This window comes from Syzygium oleosum, unplaced genomic scaffold (genome assembly GCF_021117445.2).
Source record: "Syzygium oleosum isolate NSW1041296 unplaced genomic scaffold, Sole_v2.1 Sole_v2.12, whole genome shotgun sequence".
Taxonomy (NCBI): Eukaryota; Viridiplantae; Streptophyta; class Magnoliopsida; order Myrtales; family Myrtaceae; genus Syzygium; species Syzygium oleosum.
Window position 1 is genome coordinate 1,916,025 of NW_026607496.1, and position 22,506 is coordinate 1,938,530.

The 22,506-nt window shown below is 40.2% G+C and overlaps 2 protein-coding genes across 13 annotated transcripts; both read left to right on the forward strand.

Moving 5' to 3' along the window:
* The first annotated feature begins 2,093 nt into the window (after positions 1-2,093).
* LOC115677189 (protein WHAT'S THIS FACTOR 1, chloroplastic) lies at positions 2,094-6,875 on the forward strand. 12 transcript variants are annotated; one of them, XM_056316532.1, is made up of 5 exons: positions 2,103-2,191; positions 2,392-2,481; positions 4,153-5,723; positions 5,900-6,014; positions 6,190-6,875. In XM_056316532.1, exon 3 carries the CDS (start codon positions 4,242-4,244, stop codon positions 5,697-5,699), a length of 1,458 nt encoding a protein of 485 aa, XP_056172507.1. In that variant the 5' UTR covers positions 2,103-2,191; positions 2,392-2,481; positions 4,153-4,241; the 3' UTR covers positions 5,700-5,723; positions 5,900-6,014; positions 6,190-6,875. The 12 variants fall into 12 exon arrangements, with proteins under 12 accessions (XP_056172510.1, XP_056172507.1, XP_056172500.1 ...); XM_056316525.1 differs by having other exon boundaries at positions 4,200-5,723; XM_056316530.1 differs by having other exon boundaries at positions 2,149-2,232.
* Positions 6,876-8,801: 1,926 nt separating this feature from the next.
* Positions 8,802-16,947, forward strand: LOC115677132 (probable protein S-acyltransferase 19). Its single transcript, XM_030600201.2, has 9 exons — positions 8,802-9,201; positions 10,949-11,062; positions 11,362-11,778; positions 12,981-13,049; positions 13,150-13,221; positions 13,292-13,420; positions 13,557-13,637; positions 14,394-14,594; positions 15,313-16,947. The coding sequence occupies exons 1-9, from the start codon at positions 9,157-9,159 to the stop codon at positions 16,384-16,386; spliced, it is 2,202 nt and encodes a 733-aa protein (XP_030456061.2). The 5' UTR covers positions 8,802-9,156; the 3' UTR covers positions 16,387-16,947.
* Positions 16,948-22,506: the final 5,559 nt, after the last annotated feature.

Genomic DNA, 22,506 nt, shown 5'->3' on the forward strand with positions numbered 1-22,506 from the left:
CCACTCGCGTTTTGGTCGCACTCGCACGCCCCGCGCGTGCCGAGGGCCGCCCCCTCACCCACGGGCGCGTGCCAGCTGTGAGCGGGAATTTCCCGCGCCGATATTATTTTTCCCGGTTTTGATTTAGGTATATTAGTTTTTTTTTCTTTTTGGTCGTGGATTTAGAAATAGATGTACCGGCAATAAATTTACTCCGATCAAATTTTTTGATCATAAAAAATCTTAAATTAGTACATTTATAACAAATTTACCCTAAAATAATTTTGTGATCACCAAAAACCCCAAGCTGGTACATTTATGACAAATTTCTCCTCTATTAAATTGAACTAATACAAAAAAAAAATCACAAATTCGTACATATAGGACAAATGAAGGGTAAAACCCTAATCTGGTACATTCGTCAACTGTCACGTGTCATTTAACTAAGCAATTTGACAGTAAAATTTAACAGAAACTAACGGAGGATAAGTTTGTCACAGGTGTACCAGTTTTGAATTTTTTGTGGTCAAAAAATTAGTTTTTGATAAATTTGTCATGGGTGTACCAGTTTGGAGTTTTTCGTTATAATAACCCTTGGAAATATTAGTTGATAATCTCATAATTTGAAGTATAATAGCTTTTGTCTCGCTTTTTTGACTTTCCGAAATTTATTTTTGTATTAAATAATTAACGGTTTGCACACCCGTTTTCGTTCTCGAAATAATCGCTCAATCCCTTCGGCACACGTGACGAGGCTACTCTCAACAGTGAAATACGGGAAGAAGTACATGATCAGATATGTTAAATGTATGGAACTACGTTGTAGTTGCATGCATTTAAATTCATACCATATGTAATGAGGAAAAAAGTATAGAAAGCGGACGAAAATGCGTTATGATGAAATTGGATTTGAATGTATACCAAATCATGACTCCTATGTTGGTATTTGCGTTTATTTAAGTTAAATGTAAAAGAGTTGAGAAAGCGGTTTTAATAAATTTTAAGTTTTCTATAATATGTCGAAAACAAAACCCATGCTGATAATTTATTGTATTATAAATTATAAGCATATAATTTGATCCACTTGCTCGACAATCAACGCATCAACATTGATGGAAGACCACCAAAAAAGAAGCTTCCTGTTTTTGCCTACGGGCGAAAATTATAATGGAAATATGGCCATTGGAAATGTAGTGCCGGTACCTGAAAAATATTCCAAAAAAAAGGGCCTTTATTTGAACTTTTGTTTTTACTTTTTATTTTAAATCTCCGACTTTTGTTGTTTTTTCAATTAGCTCTTGGAATTTTTTATTTTTTTAACCAACCCTTGAAATTATATAAATTTGACACAGCCGCACCACCTGAAAAAGGCATTTTCGTGATATCTTTTGCACTTAGGCAAATGGTCCATGAACTTTAGCCTAATATGTAATGTTGTCTTTGAACTTTTAAAATTTTTAATATGGTCTATGGATTTTTGGTATATGTTCAATTTAGTCCATAGACTATAGGAAAATGTTCGATGTTGTCCCTGAGCTTTAATTAATGGAAGGACAATATCGAACGTCTTCATATAGTTCGTTGACTAAATTGAATACGTATAAAAAGTTGAAAGACTATATTGAACAAATTAAAAGTCCAAATATTACATTGCACGTTGAAGTAAAGTTCATGTACTAAATTGAATAAATTTAAAGTTTAAGGACCATATTACATATCGAGCCAAAGTTCATGGACCAATGATGTCATTAATCCAAAAAAAATTACTATGACTGGTTCCTTGCCAAGGGGAAAGATCAAGTCAATAGTGGCTTTACTTCTTGGAGGTACAACTTTTTGACCTTTTACTCCCCTATGGTCCGACGGCCACGTCAGCTCGGATTGAACGGAATTGATTAGAAAATTCACGTGAATTCTAAAACTTTATAATGAAAATTTAAGAATTTGATTGAAAAAGGCACGTAATCTCGATATATTTAAGGACCGATCATTATTTTCCCCACTCAAACAAAGCATAATCTTTCAGAAAAAAAAAAAAGACAAAAACTCTCTCTCTAGCCATCAAACTATATCTCCCTCCGTTTTATTCATCCATAAGACGAGCTTTGGAATTTCGCCCCTCTTCTTCAACCTCCCGTATCTCAGCTTCGCTCTTCGACTCTCCGCCTTCGTAAACAGCTCAATTTCGTGCGGCAAGGCCCAGAACCGCAAGGTGAGCAGAGAAGCGGCATGACCCGTCTTCTTCGTTCTTTGGTTCTTGCTGATTCCGTCTTCAAAAATCACGGCTTTTGTTTTCCTCTTCTCTTACGTGGGTACGCGTGCTTTCGTGCACGAATCTTGGGATTGGAGTTGTGTGGCTGCTTGTAGATTCGTACCTCTTTGAATTTTCTCTGTTGTTGTCGCCTTTTGAAGATGGAATAGCGATGGGAAACGAAACAGCATTCACTGGTAGCGAATGTTCTGATGCTGCATGTCGAGTTTTGGGTTGCTTAATCTCCGCAGGTAGCCTCTCCAGATATGTTTAGTTTTCCTTGTGAGGTTGAGTCTGTGATAAAGAAAGTATACGGTCTCTCGATTTGTTTCTTAAGAAATTTGTGGGAATTGGGTATGATACTGCAAAATGGGTGATTAATCCCAAGCACTTCTGGCTAGGCGGAAAGATATGGGATTCCTTGTGGTGGTTCCCTCTTGAACTGTGCAAATATTACCCTTGCTGTACTGATTTCCCCGTGAGAGATGGATGGAAACGTCTGCATCTCAACTAGAATCACACGGTTGATATGGTGTATCGGGCGATTTCGTAACAGTGGCCAATGGTGTGAAGATAATGACTAAGGTATAAAATCATTAGAAATGGTTATGACTTGCTGGTGGAATATATGAATGTGTCAGGACCCAAGAACTAGGACTAAGGTAGCACTTGAATTTGACAACCGAGGAGAAAAAGATTAGAAGCTGACGAGGATGCTATAGAATTAAAGTAAACAAAGAACTTGAGTTAGGAAGAAAAGAAGAAGAAGAAGAAGAAGGAACTCGAGTGAGAGAGTATTCATATTCATTTAAATATATGGTCTTACAGTTAAAAGCAGCACATTATCTATTCTAAAAGCTGTAACTTACGGCTGTCACAGAAGTCTAACAATTTACCTCATCCCTCGTCTAGTAATTATCTGGATGTAGAAAAACGTTATATTCCAAATTATTCTCGAGTTTAGATCATGCCCATCTACATGATCCTTTCCATATAATTGTAAAAAATGACATATCTATGGATGACTAGAATGACATTTTGCATTTCTTTTAGGTAGCCTGTGTATAGAGGGTATGGTTATCTCTATGGAGCAAGCTTTTCATAGATTACATCACAAAAGTTCAAGAAAAATTACAGACCATATTAGTTCCATTATGAGGAATGTATATCAATTAACTTGCATCACTAATGTGCTTAAGGACGGTTGCTTAAGCGCATACAGGCCCTTGCACAGATAAGTGATGGCCTTTTGTGCATGCAATTTTTGTTCGATGAAAATTTGTGCAGTTTGGTGCATTGGGTTGATGATTTTTAGGGTGTAATTTAGTTATACCAGGCAAAGGATATATATAATTTGCCTTATTTAAAAAATATCGGACGATATAAATTAGCAAAAAGGTTGTCACAGGAGGAAATAAAGGAGACATGCCAAAATTAGTTTGCATGAAATTCATCTAATGCTATGCACATATGCCTAATGATTATTTGTAATCATTGTAATCTAGCTTCTGTGACCAAAGCTGTCTCTTGTTTCTTCTGGTGTTTTGGACGCATAAATTCATTTGCATTGTTAAATTGCGCTGATATAGACTATTTGGATCCTGATTCCCCACACTAACCTTTAGTGGTGATGGATGTCTATGGTTTCTGAGTTTTCACTTGGAAACTCTTTGCATCCCCTTTTCTTTTAATGTTCAGGCCAAGTAATAAGGCTTTTAATATCACAGACTCTTCCAGTGTTCTGTTTGTCACATAGTTGATGTCTGTTGCTTTTATTCAGGTCTGATCCTCGCGTTTCTTTTTAATATTTGGCTTATTGGCATTGCTCTTGATGGCTCTAATCAAGGGCTATCATTTTGCTTTAACTGGCTCAGGAGAACTCGTTTATATATTTTTGCCTAAAGTCCAGCTGAAATTGGCAGGAGGGTGGGTCGATGTCGTAATCTCATGTTTGCTTCTAATACTACAGGAGGTTAAATACCTATAAATCGAAACATTATCAGATGTAATCATGGAATGTTCTCTCCCTGTCTCAACCCAAAAAGATCGGCTCATCCCAGGATTCAAGTCCAACTTCCTTCCTCCAATTTCTCCTTTGAAATTTGCGAGGCATCATTTACTTTTCAGGCACACTGATAAACAATATGCGTACAGTTGTCCTTGCCGTTCATCGCTGAAGATCGTTAAGAATCCTTCATTGGACAAGCATGTGGTGAGGCAAAACAAAATTCGCTTTGTTCTGAAACTGAAAACACTGCTCCTCTCTAAACCCAAACACTTCATCCCGCTTCATATTCTTTCCAAATGCCGGTCCTACCTTTCACTCTCAGATTCTCGCTCTATTCTCTCTATGATACATCGATATCCAACTATTTTTGAGCTCTTTACCATCCCTACACCACCCACACCATTTAATGCAACGAAGTCGTGCTTGCAGCTCTGTGTTCGTCTCACGCCAGCTGCATTTGCTCTCGCAGCCCAAGAATCCAATCTCAAGTCAGCTCTATCCAATGTCCTGGCTGCCAAACTGCAGAAACTTCTTATGCTCTCTTCTCACCATCGCCTTGTTTTATCCAAACTGGCTCACCTTGCCCCTGATCTGGGTCTACCTCCAAATTTTCGTTCTCGCCTTTGCAATGAGCATCCAGATAAATTTAAGACTGTTGATACATCCTATGGCCGTGCTCTTGAGCTCGTCTCGTGGAATCCAGAGTTGGCTAGACCACTATCATTCACAGAAGTTGATTCTCGTGAGCTCATAGTCGATCGGCCATTGAAATTCAAGCGCTTAAAACTCCAGAAAGGGCTGAATTTGAAGAGACGCCATCAGGACTTCTTGATCAGGTTCAGGGAGTTGCCAGATGTATGCCCCTATACCACTGTTGCATCAGAGCTAAGGAAAGAATCCATTGAGGCAGAGAAGAGAGCATGTAGTGTTGTACGTGAGATTTTGGGCATGACAGTTGAAAAGAGGACTTTAGTAGACCATTTAACTCATTTCAGGAAGGATTTTGCTCTCCCTAATAAGTTGAGATCTATGATTATAAGGCATCGAGAACTGTTCTATGTTAGCTTGAAAGGGCAGAGGGATTCGGTCTTTCTAGTTGAAGGATTTGATGACAATGGTGCACTTTTGGAGAAGGACCAGTCTTTAGTTATTAAGGATCGACTGATGGACCTTGTTATGGAAGGGAAGAGGATCAGAAGAGAAAGGAGAAAGAGTGAAATGAACAATGATGACAATAGTAATTTTATCATGAAATCCGAGGAGGCATACAGGGACTATGGGGAATTTTATGATGATGGTTTTGAGAATTTATTTGAGTCCGAAGATCCTGATTGGGATAGTCATTTTGACGGTGATCATGAAAGTGATGAGCTGCTGGGGGAAGGGGTGACGAGAGACTTTTGGATTGCAGATGCTTCTTCTAGTCTCGGAGGGATAGACGCACGTTCAGAAACTTGGTGATAAGTGAAAAGTAATCACAATACTGTAAGTCCTCGAACACAGTTTTAAGGCAGGACGAAGTCCTTAGGGGTACAATTGTTACTAGAAGCTCGCAGAAACCATCGCACATCCTTCTTACTGATGCAGTTGAATGGTTTTGTTTTCTCATTAATACTAGTTTCCTCCTCATTATACTTACTGAGCAATGATGTTGGTAACAGGTGAGCAATTCCAGCTAACTTCCTTCTACAACCAATGACTACCACGGCTAGCAGTTGGTATCACCACTACTATCAATTGAAGATGCTACTATGCAAAGGCCTCAACCTTTAGCCAGTAAGTAACAATCACTATCACTGGCACATGGGATATATGCTCCGTTGCAAAAAGGATAGGATGACCTGCCTACATTCCATCTGTTTAAAGTTCATGGCCTTCAAGCTTTGTGGATATTATGATTTGTCACGTCATTACTTAATTTGCTGGCTGAGCTATATACTCTATGTTGCAGGTTGCAAGTTCAGCGAGCATAGCAGAAGTTGTGACACAAGTGTGGATGATTTTTAGCAACATTGTCGGGTATTTCAAACTTGAATCAGTTTTGACTTGACTCTGAAGAATATGCAGGTTAGTTTTCTTCAAGCATGTACTGATAAGAGAAGACCATGTGGCGGGTTGGTCTTTTTCAAGCATGTACTGATTAGGAAGGCAAGCAGATATCAGTAGGTGACGCTTTGGTTGGAGGCTCTAAAGAGGGTCAGTGATGTGCTAATGTTGCAGAGGCAGGGCCTAATTGTCAAGCAATTTAGTTAGCAGCATCACTGGCTGCTGGAAACGATGGGCCTTTCTTACCATTGAAATCGACTCTGCCACGGTCTATAATAGTTGCAAGGGGAACAAGATGGTTTGGAGTTGGAAGGCCAAGTTCAGGCTAAATAGTATGCGCAGTCGATTCTAGTGTGTCGACAAGCAAATGTAAGCTACAACTGTTCAGCTGCTATTGTTAGAAAATGGGATGTCCCCAATGGATCAGAATGGAATACTCTTATCTAGAAAATTACACATTTTAACTCAAAATTTATGTGTAGTCAGGGTAAAGTATGTTTACTGCGGATATGATGGTACTTGGGCTAAAGTCAGTGTGGATATTTTGTTCCATGACGAATAAATTGTGCGGTTGTGCCCTCATGTTTTCAAGGTAGAAACAAGTAGCCATTCGAGTTTGTATGCGACGACATGGAGGTCGATTATGTGGGTGTTTTTCTACAACAATTCCGGATCTCGTGCATCTATGGTCGAACTCACGTGTTGCGGATGATCCGGGTTTCGGCTAGCTATAAGATCAAATGCATTTGGTCTATAGCCCATACAGTGTCCATATGCATTTGATCTATAGCCCATACATTGGGCATGGTTGGGGCATGAATGACAAGGGATGTGTTCATCTCTGGACAGACTACCATGAAGTATGTTCTTTTTGTGCTGTGATGATTATAGTATATATAAGCACAGAAGCAGTCACTTTATTAGTTTAAACTTCAAAATTCTCTCTACAACCTTTCAAATTATTTCTACTTAAAATAAAATTACCGATCATATATGGATATTACTAATAAATAGGAAGTTACTGACCGCGTGTGATCTGTTACTTTCCATTATTATAAGTTACTCAAACATATTAAAAGCTACTTCGCTACACAAGAAGATTACTTTAACGATTATGATGGAAAGTTTGCTCCCGTGACAAACTTCATAATTTTTCAAGATTTCTTAGTAATTTCATAACGTAAAAGTAATTTAGAACTTTCCGAAATTAGTCGACAACTTATGAAAATCTCAACAAAATAGGAATATGATCAGTATTTTTTTCTTCCGCATTGATTTCTAATTTCTCAATTATGGATGTAATAATTTCCCAACATAGGTCTAATTTCCATAAAATTAGTAGTCCAAAGTCATCATTTTTGCTGAAAATCTTACTCAAAATCCTGAACGCCACTTGCCCGTTAGAATTCCACTCGCTTGATCCAACGGTGCTCATCGTTTCTTCGAAAATGAACACTGGAGATGCCCCGAAACATTATTATTTGCGAAAGAGCCCACGGGATTTTGGAATATGCGGAATCACCGACAAGGAAAATGGTTTACGACAATTACACAATAGTCCCTCAACTAGTCGATCTTGAACACTTAATTTGTTCAATTTAATTTTTGAACTTTAGCTCAACTTGCAATTTTATCTCCAAATTCTTGAACTACTAGTTCTTAGCCCATACGAGAATTTTCAATAATATTTGAAATATCGAATAGTCTGAGAACTAAATTGAATATATATTAAAAGTTCAGGATATACATTGAACAAATTAAAAGTTCAGCACTTTGGGTTAAAATTCAAATGCCACGTTGAACAAATTAAGAGTTCAGAGACGGCATTGCACATTGAGCAAAAATTAAAGGATTATTCGTGTCATTTTCTCAAATGGTTTATGATCATATTTTTTTGGGTTAATACCACGAAAAACCCCAAATTAATAGATCTATGACGAATTTAGATCAAATTACCACAAAAAACCCAAAACTGGTACGTTCGTGACAAATCTAGCTACCATTATTTTCCGTTAAATTGGATTACTACCACAAAAAATCTCAAACCGGTACACTCTTTAACTGCCACGTGTCATCAAAATTAGCAATTTAACGGAAACTAACATATGATAAATTTATCACAGATAAATCAGTTTGAATTTAGTTTGGGGTACATATGTTCCGATTTAGAGTTTTTCGTGGTGTTAATCTAAAATTTTTCTTTTTTCCGAATTTTTGTGATCAAATAGGTCGTCAAGGAAAGACAAATAAAACGACAAAAGTGGGACCCACCAAAAGCCCCACCCCCGCCACAATTAATAACTCACCCCCACAACTTTACCTGCTCACCTAATACTCGTACACATCTCATCTGTACATAGACCGTACCCTATAACTTCCCCCCACTTAACGTTCGTTTTTATTTATATCTATATATATATTTTTATTCATATATAAACTTTTATAATTAACCCTATATATTTTTTTTTGCTTCTTCTTTTCTTTTTCTCGGTCACTCGCAACTTTGCGCAGAAAAGCTGTCCCCCCTCCCCTCTCTCTCTCATCTCCTTCCTTCTCACTCCGCATCTCCACCGCTCCCCTCCTTTCTTGATTCCATGAATCCGCAGCTCCTCTCCTCCTCCTTCGTCACGGCCGTAGTGCCGGCGGACCTCGTCGCGTTGCAGTAGCGGGCGCTTGCTCAGTGGCCGGAGCGGACGGCATTATCCCGTCAACGAAGGGGTCATTATGGCTTTGACTCGGTAAAGGAGCTCTCTTTCTGTGTGTGTGTGTGTGTGTCTCTCTCTCGCTCGGTGGCGGGGCTCGCGGTGGGCGTGTTAGGGTTCTCGGTTCGTTCGTTCGTTCGTTCGGCGGAGATTTTTTGTGTCTTGCGGAAATGGCGAGGAAGCACGGATGGCAGCTGCCCGCCCACACTCTGCAGGTATTGATTGGCCCCCGGCTGGCTCTCTTCCATCGCATTGTCGTTTCTGGTGAAGTTCCTTGCTCGTTCGTGTGAGCTGGACTGTGATTCGCTTCCTCCCGCGCGCTTTTTGCCCCCCCTCCTCCTCTTTTTTTTTGAAGTGTCTGCTTTCTGAGGCATTATGGGAGAGGGAGTGAGGTCCCGCGTGGTGTTCGTAGATTTCGACGAGCTGTTTCCGGTTTGTGGTTCGTCTGCCTTTAGAGCGTGCTCCCGGGGGGGGTGGTGAAACTGGGTTTGTGGACATACGAATGGAGCACCCATCGGTGGAATTTCTGCAATTTCTAAGTTGAAGTACGGTTAGCGCGGTTCTGATGGGCCGTCTGTGTTGCTCTTGCTGAAAAGGAAGTGGGAAATAGCTAAGGAAAGGGCACAAGGATTCTTTGCTGCCCGCTGATTTTGATTGCCTCATCGCCGCCTTTGATCGCCCATCCCCGCCTGCTTAGTGCTTCCTCGGATATAGTTGTGTGTAAATAAGAAGATGCGTTCTTGGAGAATTACCTTCTGTGAACTTTAGTCTGGCTAACTCAGATATCTAAAGCTCACATAGGCAACTCTTGGGGGTGAAAGAAGTGCCGTGAGCTGTGAAGCTTTCGTTGGTTTGCTTGTGAGAAATTGGTGAGATGAGCTTTCGTTCGTAGTTTGAGAAACACGAAAACAGGCGAGTATGAGATTGTGGAATCTTCTAGTCTCTATGATTTTTTTTTTAAATAAAAAATTTGCTGATATGAGAAAACAAAGCTATATGATCTGCGGGGGGACAGTTTTTGGTAAATTGGATCCATACATCAATCAATAATATGCAACTTTCCTTGTTCTAAAGGATGTTACTCATAACCATCTAAAAAATACAAACTACCATTTCTCTTAATAGCTCACATGGATGAGAAAGTCGTCCTTTATTGGTCGTTTAGGGAAACTTTTGTGTGCTAACTATACAAAAAGTGACGAGACAAGGAGTTGGACAATTTCATGTCCATCTCCAAGACAACTTGATATATAAGTAACAAGATATGTAAAAAGTGTAGCTAGAGGGAATGAGATAGATTCTTGCATCTCTTCGATTTGCCAATCTGCTTTTGGTTCTACTTCCGGATGCTTGATTTTCTTTTGGAGCGTGAGGTCTTTTATTCGCAGTGGTATTTTTTTGGTCAACGTTCATTCTTTTGTTCTTTTGGGGATTCCACCGTTGCTCTTTTATGCTCGTGCTGGGGCTTGGATATCTGTCGCCCACATTACCGCTCGATTTTATGTTAAAGAAATTTTCTTTCTTAGAGAGGAGCGCTGGTTATTGTTTATTGATTGGTTAGATTTTTGGAGTACCACAGGCCCTGTGCTATTTCCAGGGATTGACCACCCCTCCCTTCTCTCTCCTATGCCACCAGACCGAGATGCGGTGGTGACTTGTGAGAGGACGGCTGGGTATGAAATTGTATGCTGGTCTCAACAGCTTGGCAAAGAACCTTGAGTTATTTGACAATGTTTTATCAATCTCTCGGGTAAAATATATGTTAAAACATCTAACACAACTTTCTAGATGTCTTGAAATTGTCTCTAGTTGGCCTTGTTAATTGAGATCTTTGGTGGTCCTCTAGTCTTTTTCTATTGTAAAGCATTCATCATTGCCAAACTTACTCTGGCACCTAGATTGCTCTTTTATATATTATGGTTGAGACATGATATTCTAAGAGCTTGAATTTTCACTATGTAGGTTGTCGCAATTACTGTGTTCTGCTTACTGGTTATCGCCTTCTATGCTTTTTTTGCACCTTTCCTTGGAGGACGTGTGTGGGAATACATCTTGATTGGCAGTTACACACCTGTGGTATGTAAAACTCTTCTCTCTATATTTTGAGGCTTTCTTGTCCCATCTTCATTATCTTTATTTTTTTGATGTGATTTTATATTAGTTTATTTGGATATTTCTACCCCTCCTTTATGGGCTGTTCTTAATTTGCTTTTGGAGTTCAGGATTTTTGTTTTTGGTCTTTCAATGAGAAGACCGGACTGTTGAGTAGTTGCTATCATAGCCAGTACATTATATTTTGCTTCATTTAGTTCTTTGCAAGTGTTATTTAGTTCTCACAAAGGTATATGTCTTGTTTTTCCCCGCTGGCATTGCAGGCACTTCTTGTTTTCATTCTTTATGTCCGGTGTACTGCAATTAACCCTGCAGATCCTGGCATTATGTCAAGATTTGACCCACAGTCCAGAACTAAAACTAACCAGAATAATGGGTTGTCTGCAATGGACCCTTCTGGAAATCTTGATGAAGTTGGTGCTGGTGTGCTTTCCTCTCCATCATCAGTTTCCAAAAGTTCCATAGCGCCAACTTATACTAGTAAGAAAGTCTTGGATGGAGATGTGGAGAGAGTAGATACTTCTTCGAATCCCACCCCCATCGCGAGGAAATCTGGTTGTAGAACTGGAGGAATTTTGTGTGCTTTATTTGTGCGTGAAGATTGTCGAAATGAGAATGGTTTGACTGAGCAAGAGGGCACTGCTGAAGATGCTTTGTTTTGCACACTGTGTAATGCTGAGGTAAATCGTGTGGCTTCATTTTGGTATTACTTCACAGTTTCCTTAATGAGCACTTATGCATAGTCAGTTTTTGTATGGATATCTGTTCTAGTGAGAAAGTTTGTTGGAATTTATTCTGAGCCATTTCATTATATAGCTTAGAAGGTTTGGTAAAACCTCTTATCCGTCCATTGTGCATACTTGTGTGCTATTCCTGATCACAACTCCGTTGTGATTATGGATGAATATAAGTTACAAAGTTGAAGGGGTAGAGAAAGAATTAAAATAGATGTGGCAAAGTGGGTCAAGAACCTACTTTTTAATTCAAACACCCAGGCCAGAGAAAATGGATACAAATCTGAAAAATGAGTCTATAAAATAATAGCCTAGCGAGATGCGATTTCTTGAGTTTTCATATAATATGCTTTCAAGCCATTAGCGAAGAATAGTAACATAATTCCTAAGTCACCACAAACCATAAAAGCCTGAACACCCATACACTAATCTCTTCTTCACGACAGCCACCACCTACCGCGCCCGCTACCACTTGCCTGCCCCATTGTCGGCCTCGCCTGCTTGAGTGTCTCTCTCATGTGTAGCTCCCCATTTCCCCGTCTCATCTCACTCTCTCTCTTGAGAACCTTACGACAACTGCTGTGGTCAACTGCTCCAGCATGAGATTGCGCTCCTCTTCAAGCTGCAAACCTTCCCCTTCCCTCTCTCTTGCGTGGCCGCATGCTCATATGCAGCAACCCTATGGAGGTTGTGGACCTTGGGTGACCTCACGTTGGAGGCTGCCTGAGGTAGCGGCCTCACAGCATGGTCGCACTAGGCAGATACACAAGCACACACCCAACAGACGCCCACACTTACCCACCAAACCATCATCATTGGCATCAAGCACTAGCACTAGCACCGCTAGTGCCAGCTAGTTGCCTTCTAAGACCACTGCCATGCTAGCCATCAGTGCTGCCACTTCCATCCATTAACCGATGTTGCTATCATTGATCAGTTGGCTAGTCAATGCGATAGCCTCTATCTTGAATGAGTATCCACTCCTATCACTGGCACCATGGATCATATCCTTTGCAGAAGGATGAGAACTGCTTCTATGCCATCTGCTGAAAAATTCCACACACTTGTGTATGCTCTTACGTATGTGTAAAGTGGTTTGTCCCACCATTATCTGGTCTGCTGGATGAGACATATATTCTTTCCTGCAGGTTCGCAAGTTCAGCAAACATTGCAGAAGTTGTGATAAATGTGTGGATGGTTTTGATCACCATTGTCGGGTACAGTATATAACTTAAATTGGTTTTGACTTTATTTGATGATTAGAAGTTCACCTATTTTTACTGTTGGCTAATCTCAACCCATATTGCATTGCTGTAGTGGCTTAACAATTGTGTGGGACGGAGAAATTATGTCACTTTCATATCTCTCATGGCCTTTAGTTTGCTTTGGGTGAGTACAGTGAATATTCATTTTAAAGAAATTGTTTCTCAACTGCTAACGATGCCATTGCTTGTCTCAGCTTGTCATTGAGGCGGGAGTTGGAATTGCTATCTTTGTACGTTGCTTCGTTAATAAGAAAAGTATGGAGACTGAAATTGTTGACAGGCTTGGAAATGGTTTTTCTCGGATCCCTTTTGCATCAGTGGTGGTATGTTTCTTGTCAGTAATGTCTTAGGCTATTCATCAAATCTATGTAATGGACTGTTACATTGCATGCTGGCTGTTTGTACTGCAGTGCATTAGTCATCAAATCTAAATCTAATTGACTGTTATATTGCGTGCAGGCTGTTTGTACTGCAGTGTCTGTGTTGGCTTGTGTACCTTTAGGTGAACTTTTCTTCTTCCACATGATACTGATTAGGAAGGTGAGCAGATAAACTGTGTAATCGTAAACAACTATTTTAGATATCCTGATCGTTTGTAGCTGTAGAGTCTCTTGTTCTGGAGAAGCTAAGTTTTAACTCCATGGGGAAGTTAAACATGCAGGTTATGTACTGTCTAATTAAATCTAGACTAGTGTCAGAACCAGTCAAGAGACTGGTTCACGTACCGCTTAAACTAGTGAAGCCACCAGTTCAACATAATGTTTAAACTCTCCACCTAAGATTGAGGTCGAAGTGGCCATCCATTTTGAGATGGGCGTAGAATGCCCAATCACAAACAGGTTGAATGTTGGAAATTTTTTTGGTCGTTTTTTTTTCTTTTAGTGTTTAGATCTGCATTTTGCCTGATATGTAAAAAGTTTATACCAATCCATGAGCAAATGTTTGGTCCAATGGTTGAACAATCCCAGGAAAGTGTGCTGACATGGACTTCAGCTTATTATTCCTAGATTATTGTTTCGTCTTTTATTAGAAGAGTCAGATGATTGGATCGGTTCAACGTGGTAAAACCGTTCAGCTTGATCCATTGAACCAGGGAATGCCAGTCCAATCCATGTTTTGACCAATTTTGTTTCTTAAGGATCAACTGGACCAGGCATAGCCTGCTTCATGACTAAACCTGCCATTTCCATTTGGTTTCAAAACCACTGTTTTAGAAAGCTACTGGAATTTAAAAGAAATAGGAGATTGAATTATTATTTTTCTTTGTTAAACTTGATGGTCCATTTTCTTCCCTAGGGAATTACAACTTACGAGTATGTGGTGGCAATGAGGGCCATGAGTGAAGCACCTGCAGCAGCATCCATAGATGAGGAAATTCCTAATGTGCTGTATTCTCCATCAGGATCTGCTACAACTGGCTTCAGTGGTGGCAGTTCTCTTGGTTTGCAGTACAAAGGTTCATGGTGCACCCCTCCAAGAGTTTTTGTGGACTATCAGGTATTTCCTCAGTGTCTATGATGTTTTTATTAACTTTGGTGCATTCTAGTTTGACGTAATGATCCAAGTGAGCGCCATGGCATATCCTTTGCAGCAGATTCCTGTCCCTGTAGGGCTTTAGATGGCTGACTACTCAACTTTGAGATCACTTTCAATAAGTTAACCGATCTTTTTAGAATATTCAATCGGATTAAATATCTGTCCAACAAGTGACAAATGCTGAGATGTGACTAAATTGAAAGTGTCTCCAAAGTTAATTGACACAGAAATAATTTACTGAATCGTTTTTACAAAGGTCCAGTGCTTTTTGTCCTATGTTCTCTATCGTGATGCGCTTTTGCCTTTCCCTACTGATCAGTTACAGGGTTTGTTACCCTCTCGGTAAAACGCTGATATGCTTGCACTTTTCATGATCTGTTTTCCTCTTTAAGTGCTGATTCTATCTTTCATCATCATTCTCCCTCTTTTGTGCAAGTTGAAGTTACTCTTTTTGTTTATGTATTGGATGTCATAGATTTCCTTAGGCAACGTTTTTTCATCGTTAACCTCCCAACCATTCGGCTGGTGGCATGCTATATCATACCATCTTCTTCATGTGCATGGTTTTTCCCTTGTGTGGGTGTCTCGCTTTGATTGCAGAAAAGCATTTTTTTCCAATATGCCAGTAATAAGCTTCGACAAAGTTGTTGCGTTCTTACATAGCTATTATACCGCTCAGGACGAAGTTATACCTCACTTGGAGCCTGGGATGGTTCCATCAACTGTGGACCCAGATGCAGCTGGAATTGTAGACAGAGGGCAGAAGGCTCTGAAAAAGCCAGTTCGCATTAGCGCATGGAAGCTCGCCAAATTGGATTCTCATGATGCCATGAGAGCAGCAGCCAGAGCTAGGGCATCGTCCTCGGTATTGCGACCTGTTGATGGTCGGCGTTTACATGATACTGATTTAAGCTCTAGTGAAAACATTAGTGTGAGAAGTAGTGTGAGCACCGACATGGGGGCCAATAAGGAAATTAAAAACGATCTGAGGATGCCTCAGGTTAGGAACTCGTTTGCTCCTAGTCAGGGTAGCCAGGAAGAGAGTGAATTGTATACTCGAAGTGCAAGTAGCATGAGCAGTCCGAGCCATGTTCACGAGACTGTTACGCTTAGCCCTCTACCGCAAAGCTATGGTTTGGGTGTTTCAGTTCCTGGAATTGTTCCTGATCGGCCTGTGACTTCCGGGGCAACTTATTCTGGTCTGAACAATCCAGTAACAAATCCTGGACTAGGATTTGATAATAAAACGGTGCAAAAGGGAAGTAGCACTGACCCATTACTTCTATCGGCTCCAGCCCACTCTATTCTTAGAGATGTCAAAAGGACATCAGTTGTTTGGGACCAAGAAGCAGGTAGATACATCTCGGTCCCTGTATCTGCTTCAGAAGCTCGAAATAGATTATCCAATCAGACCTTGACAAAGCCAAATCCTAGAGTAGAAAAGAGCAGTTATGGAAGACAGCTTCCGCAGCAGGAATCTTCATCTTCTGAGGCAGTATCGTCAGTGCAGCAGGCAGAGAAACTTACATACACGGGGGATTCTATCTTCTTTGGTGGTCCACTTTTGAGCGTCCCAGTAAGGGATAATTTGAGAGCCGAAGGTAGTCAAGGTTCTAGAGAGGCTTTCGAGAGAGTGGCACTGAATTTACCACGTGAATCTCGGTTTAAGCGGGATGCGGCTTCAAAGCAGTTGCCAGTGTTCATTCCGGGGGGACTTGATCAGAATCCTCCATCTGGGTCTGGTTTAAAGTAGTGATTAGGTGATCAAGTATAGGATTCTGACTCTGAATGCTTGGTACCTCCTCCAAACATTAAGTTTTGGTGAGCTGAGAAATCTGAAGTTGCTTGCGGACACACGATGATTGCAATTTGTGCTGCTGACCAGTTCATTCCGGTGCATTTACTGACAGATTTATCTGTTAGCATCATGATGTATTTACTCTGTTCAGATTTGTTAATGAGGAAGTGCTCGGGGATATTTCTACCCTCGTCCAAACCGAAGTTATTTGGCGGCCGCATGTTGTAACGTCATCAGCATTGAGATATTCAGGGCCAAGTTTTATGTTTGTCTCTGGTGAGCAGGTGCGACTGTCGTCTTTACTATTTAATCTTGTTTGTACATGTAGAGAACAACCCATCCAGGCATGGGAGAACTTCTTCTGCTTTCATCTGATAGGTGTAGGTTGGCTATTCCTCGTGAATGTAACTGGTACTCCATTAATCGACTTTTGCTGCAGCTTTAGGACCAACATTTGCTTGGTTCCTTCAAGTGTACCCAATATGCATATTCTCGAGCGATGATTTCAAATTCTCATTTGCACTGGCTCAGCATTAATCACATTATCTGTCAGATCGCCTATTCTGATTTGTCTGGGCACCTTTAGATAATGTATGCCAAATATCTAATTTTCCCCCTCACCTAGCATTCTACAAACCACAATATAGTGACATGGTTGAACTGGCAATCTTTGCTAGCCTTGTTTGTGTCCATGCGTACTTTCAGGAAATCAAGTTGGTGTTGGATCGACCTTTGTTGATATAGCTTTTGAGTGAGATTATCTGAACTCGGTGAACACCCGAGTTAAATCGGCGGGGGTTTTCTGAATGTGAAACTCTGAAAGAAAAATGTGGCTGAAGGCCAGTTGTGGGTGGTTTGGAAAAGCTCACGTGCACGGACCCGTGTTTGATATGACTTGCTTAGTTTATTACTTGCCTAATAGAAGGAGGCTCTCTGAATAACTTTTCGCCGAGTTCTCGTTGATTTTCCAATTTGTTACTTGATTTGAGAGTTGATGCATTTTAGTAATCTAATCTCGGCATTCGCTGCTTGATCACGCGGAAATCTCCTCGCAAACATCCACAGTGAATGAAATCCATCATATAATGCAAGACCAAGTAACTCGAAACGCAAGACTGGTTTAAGAGGATGGATTTTTCTAACGGCGAATTCAGATCTAATTAGACATCCATGATCTTCAGCCCCGGTTCGTGAATTTGATCTCTTGATGTTCAAGGGCAAGCCTTTTAACTTAAACTCGCCTTTTAGTGATGAGGTTTATCTTTGTTTGATTTGACTTAGATATTGTCATTGTTTCCCCGAGTGCCCGTCTGCCTCTACAACATCACACATTTGACTGTCGTTTGCTTCTGTCCATTCCGTTTGTCTCCATTGCAAGAACTAGAAGGGGTGGATTCAATGAGAAACCAATTTAGTTTCACAGTCGGAGGAAATGGCGGGCGATTCATACACGAGACCGTTCGATAAAGCTTTTCGAAACAGGTTTGACCGTGAAAAAGGATGCTGTAGTTTTTATAGGGGAAATTACCAAAACAATCTTAAACTTATTGTATTGTGCCAATTTAATCCTAGACTTTTTTTTTGCTAATTCAGTCTTAAACCTTTTGCATTTGTGCCAATTCAGTCTATCCGTCCAATTTTGGCCGACCGGCGCTGACGTGGACGCCGGCCGACGCTGATGTGGCAATTTTAAAATTTTTAAAAGATTTTTTCGAATTTTTTATATTTTTTTCTTGTTTTTTTTTTTGGCTTTCCTTCTCCCCCGGCTGGTTCGGCGGCTACTGGTTTGGCGAGGGTGACGACCTCGCCATCACCGGTCGAGGTCGTTGAACTAGCCATGACTGGCGAGCTCGACCTCGCCAATGGATGGGCGAGCTCGCCCTTGCCATGGCCGACCTCGCCCATGGCCATGGTGAGGCTCGACCTTGCCAGATGTGGGCGAGCTCCACCTCGCCCACATCTGGCCATGGCTGGGCGACCTCACCATCACGGGCGAGGTTGGCCATGGCGAGGGTGACGACCTCGTCCAGCGACGGCGAGGTGAGCTTGATCTCGCCATGGCCGACCTCGCCCTCGCCATGGTTGGGCGAGCTCACCCTCGCCAGACCAGTGGCCGGCAACTAGCCAGGGGAAGAAGGAGAGGAAAAAAAAAATAAATCAAAATTCGATTGTTTTTTAAAATTTAAAAATTGTTACGTCCGTGTCGGCCGGCATTCACGTCAGCCCCAACCAGCCAAAATCGGTCGGATGGATTGAATTAGCACAAATATAAAAGGTTTATGATTAAATTGACCAAAAAAAAGGTGTAAGATTAAATTGACATAATTATAATATATTTAGAACTATTTTGGTAATTTTCCCCTTTTTATACGGTATTTGGACCTCAGAGTGGTATCGCCTCCGGTTTTCAGCAGATTTTAAGAGATTTGCGTCAGCCCAGTTTTCAGGCGGGCGTGGTTTTAAAGCACGTATCACTAAAAAAGTAAAAACATAAGAGCCATGGCAACCGCATCGCCGCAACTCGACTGCAGTTTCAGTTGCGGCCGTACCACGAATTTGAGGTACCATGGTGGTAACAGACTCGAAAAATCGTGTCTTCCGCTTAATCATAAAAGTATTCGAAGGGCGGCGAGGGGGACAAAATATAATTTGACATGTTGTTGGGGACGAGTGAGCAAATTCTCTTTTCTTTTGCAACTTTTCCTGTCTATTCAATGGGACTCATTCCTACGCTTTACTTTTGCTTTATTTAGGGGTTTAGGGCGGCGTCATTTTGGGCGGTATTTGGGAGAGCCCTTGGTTGACCATGTGAGTAGGTTTGACCTTTTGAACTTGGGCCCCATACCTTAAAACTACCAGTCCCAGCTTAATTTTTGTGGGCATTAAAACCAGAGAGGAGAGAGATCCAGTCAAGATCTATACATTCTGCCCTGTTGCGGGGCCCCCCCCAAACCCATCTGGGCCCACTTTTCATTCATGCCGAATATTTCATTTAAAAACTTTGTTTTAATAAACCGGAGGGGTTAATTCCAAAAAAAAAAGCACCAACTTTAGGTATAGGGACAATTTTGGCCCGAACTTTTTTTTGTCTCATAAAAAAGTACAAACTTTAGGTCAAAGGATAATTTTGGCCCGAACTTTTTTTTGTCCAGTAAAAAAGCACCAACTTTATGTCGAGGGACAATTCTGGCTTCAACTTTTTTTTGTCTCATAAAAAAGCACTAACTTTGACTTAAATCCCAAATATGGACCCCATTGACTTAGAACCATTGATTATCTAACTTGACTATTCCACATTAGCAATAAATCCACGTGGCTTGCTAACTGGATTTAAAGCAATATTTATTGTCTTATTCTCTAAGCCACAATTTGAAGAATAACGGTAAAACTGTTCATCTCCTTCACTTCACTGACAAGTCGAAAATATCTCCAGATTGAATCTCTCTGGTCAAACGTAATCTGAAACTGACCACTGCCTATCAACAAATGCCATGGACGAGATTCACCAAGCTCATCACCATAACCTTTTTTCTCAAACAATGGTGAAAATCAACAGGGGGCCTGATTTGGGATCATGATGAAAGTTGGTGATTTTTAATGACAAAAAAAAAAAAAATAGGGCCGAAATTGTCACTCAACCTAAAGTTTGTACTTTTTTACGGGACAAAAAAAAGTTCGGGCCAGAATTGTCTCTCGACCTAAAGTTTGTGCTTTTTTATGGAACAAAAAAAAGTTCGGGCCAGAATTGTCCCTCAACATAAAGTTGGTGTTTTTTTTTGGAATTAGGCCTAAACTGGAGTAATCAGCATAATACCTGTTCCCTAGACAAAAATTTCTCACAATATCACTAGATCATAGATATATTCATGTGCGAATTACAAGCGATAATGATGCCAATGGTTCCCGAGCTTTGGCTCAATATTCAATATGGTCCCCGAACTTTTGATTTGTTCAATGTGGTCCTTAAACTTTGACCCAATGTTCAATGTGGTTCCTGAACTTTTAATTTGTTCAATGTGGTTCCTAGACTTTTGATATATGTTCAATGTAATCCCTGGACTATATGAAAATGTTTAATGGATTAGGGACAACATTGAACATTTCAATATAGTTCAATGATTACATTGAACATTTACCAAAAGTTAAGGGATCACATTGAACAATTAAAAGTTCAGGGACCACATTGTACATTGGGTTAAAATTCAGGAATTGTATTGGATAAATTTAAAATTCAGCAATCGCATTAAACATTAGACCAAAGTTTAGAGATCATTTATGTCATTTTCCCTCTTTCTTCGTAATCCAAACTCCCTAGGTCTAGAGTTGACAGACTCGGGTTCGGATCCCGGGTTGCGTCGCTGCTGAGCGGAATGCCCGGTTGGCTATTCTCAGGAGTCATTGCCGGCCCCTTGACACAGCGATCAGCCGAATTCCAAGTCCATTATTCAACGTTCAATTCAGGGGTTCTTGACATATATACACATTGCAGTTTTGTAAACGCCACGCATTCAACGCCATCAAAGCCAATGTTGAAAGAAAAAAACAGTTCCCCATCCAGATTCTTCAAGAAGTGGTGACTATTTCACTGAAAAATTTCCTTACCATCACATTCAAGTGTGCCATCTGTACCCTTTACAAATCCCGAGTCTTGAATTTTGGGGTCCGTTCAGAAAATCGAGGGAAATTGTCCAATTAGTCATAAACATATTATACAGAAGTCAATTCAATTTTAAAATTTTCAATTTTACCGTGTTAGTCATGAACTTTTGCATGAAATTCCATTATAGTCCTTCCGGTCAATTTTCGCCGAAATCGCTGACATGGCGGTGTGCCATGTAGGACGACCGGCGACGACTGTACCGCCACGTCAGCGATTTCCGGCGAAAATTGGCCGGAATGACTACATTTCAATTTCGTGCGAGGGTATATGACTGAATTGGCAAAATCGAAAAATTTAAAACCGAATTAACACCCGTACAATAGGTTCAGGACTAAATGGAACCCAATAATTATTTACATGTCGGAGCGTTGAGAAGATGTGTCGAGTTTAGTGTCTCAAAAGGGTTAGTGTATCGTCGGACGGAACGAAGCTTATTTCAAGTGACTGGTTCCTTAGAGAAGTGCCTTTGCTACATGAAGAAAGGCACGCGTTGGGTGCACGCATGTAATTTCTTTGGTACGTGATTAGGAGAAGAACCTACTTTTAAAAATTGCTCTTTAAGGATGCTTAGACGCATAGAACTTCTATTTCTTTTTCTCCTATTTAAGAGGGAAAAATCAGCACATGGAAAAAAAAAAAATAAAAATAATCCATTTTATTACATTTTTGCCACCGTTAGCAAATCGGTGCTAAATTTAATTATTTTTTTTGGCCTAATTAAAAAAAAAAAGCACCAACTTTACCTTGATTGTCAATTCTGGCCTGAAAGTTTGTTTTGTCTCATAAAAACTAATTTTCACTTAAATCTCAAATCTGGCCCGACCAATTTGAAAATTTTACATCACGGGGGCCAGATTTGGGACTCGAGTAAAAGCTGGTGCTTTTTATTGAAATCAAAAAAAGTTCGGGCTAGAATTGCCACTCAAGATAAGGTTCGTGCTTTATTTATTTATTTATGGAATAGCCCTATTTTTTTTTTTTCGAAATATCTTATATATAAAATAAGCTAGGAAAAACAGGCGTGAAAGAGATACTTTTAATTTTAGATTTTTCTTTTTTATAGCTCCACATCATGGAGACATTATGAGCACAATCGAACTGTTTTGACCACGAAACGTGTGTCGGACCTTGTTGGGAATTTATCTTCGGAACGAAGAAAGATGAAGATAACTTAAAAGGTTTGTGCAAATCTTTAAAAGATTAAAAAAAATAAAATAAAATCGATGACGTTAGATGAATGATCTTCCCACATGAATCCAGAATCTTGAATCTTTAAATGGAGGATTAAACAACTCAAAAAAATAAAAATAAAAAATAAAAAATTAAAGCACGTCTTTAAAAGAAATTAAAAGCAGAAGACAAGATGACTCCCACCCAAAAACCAACATTACTTAATCTCAATTGGCAATTGGTGA

What these genes read in the sequence shown, in the direction of transcription:
- LOC115677189 (XM_056316535.1), top strand. Translation starts at nt 4,242, where the DNA reads ATGGAATGTTCTCTCCCTGTCTCAACCCAAAAAGATCGGCTCATCCCA.
- LOC115677132 (XM_030600201.2), top strand. Translation starts at nt 9,157, where the DNA reads ATGGCGAGGAAGCACGGATGGCAGCTGCCCGCCCACACTCTGCAG. An exon ending in TGCCCGCCCACACTCTGCAG is followed by an intron (nt 9,202 to 10,948) that starts GTATTGATTGGC and finishes TTCACTATGTAG; the next exon opens with GTTGTCGCAATTACTGTGTT. An exon ending in GAGTTTTTGTGGACTATCAG is followed by an intron (nt 14,595 to 15,312) that starts GTATTTCCTCAG and finishes TATACCGCTCAG; the next exon opens with GACGAAGTTATACCTCACTT.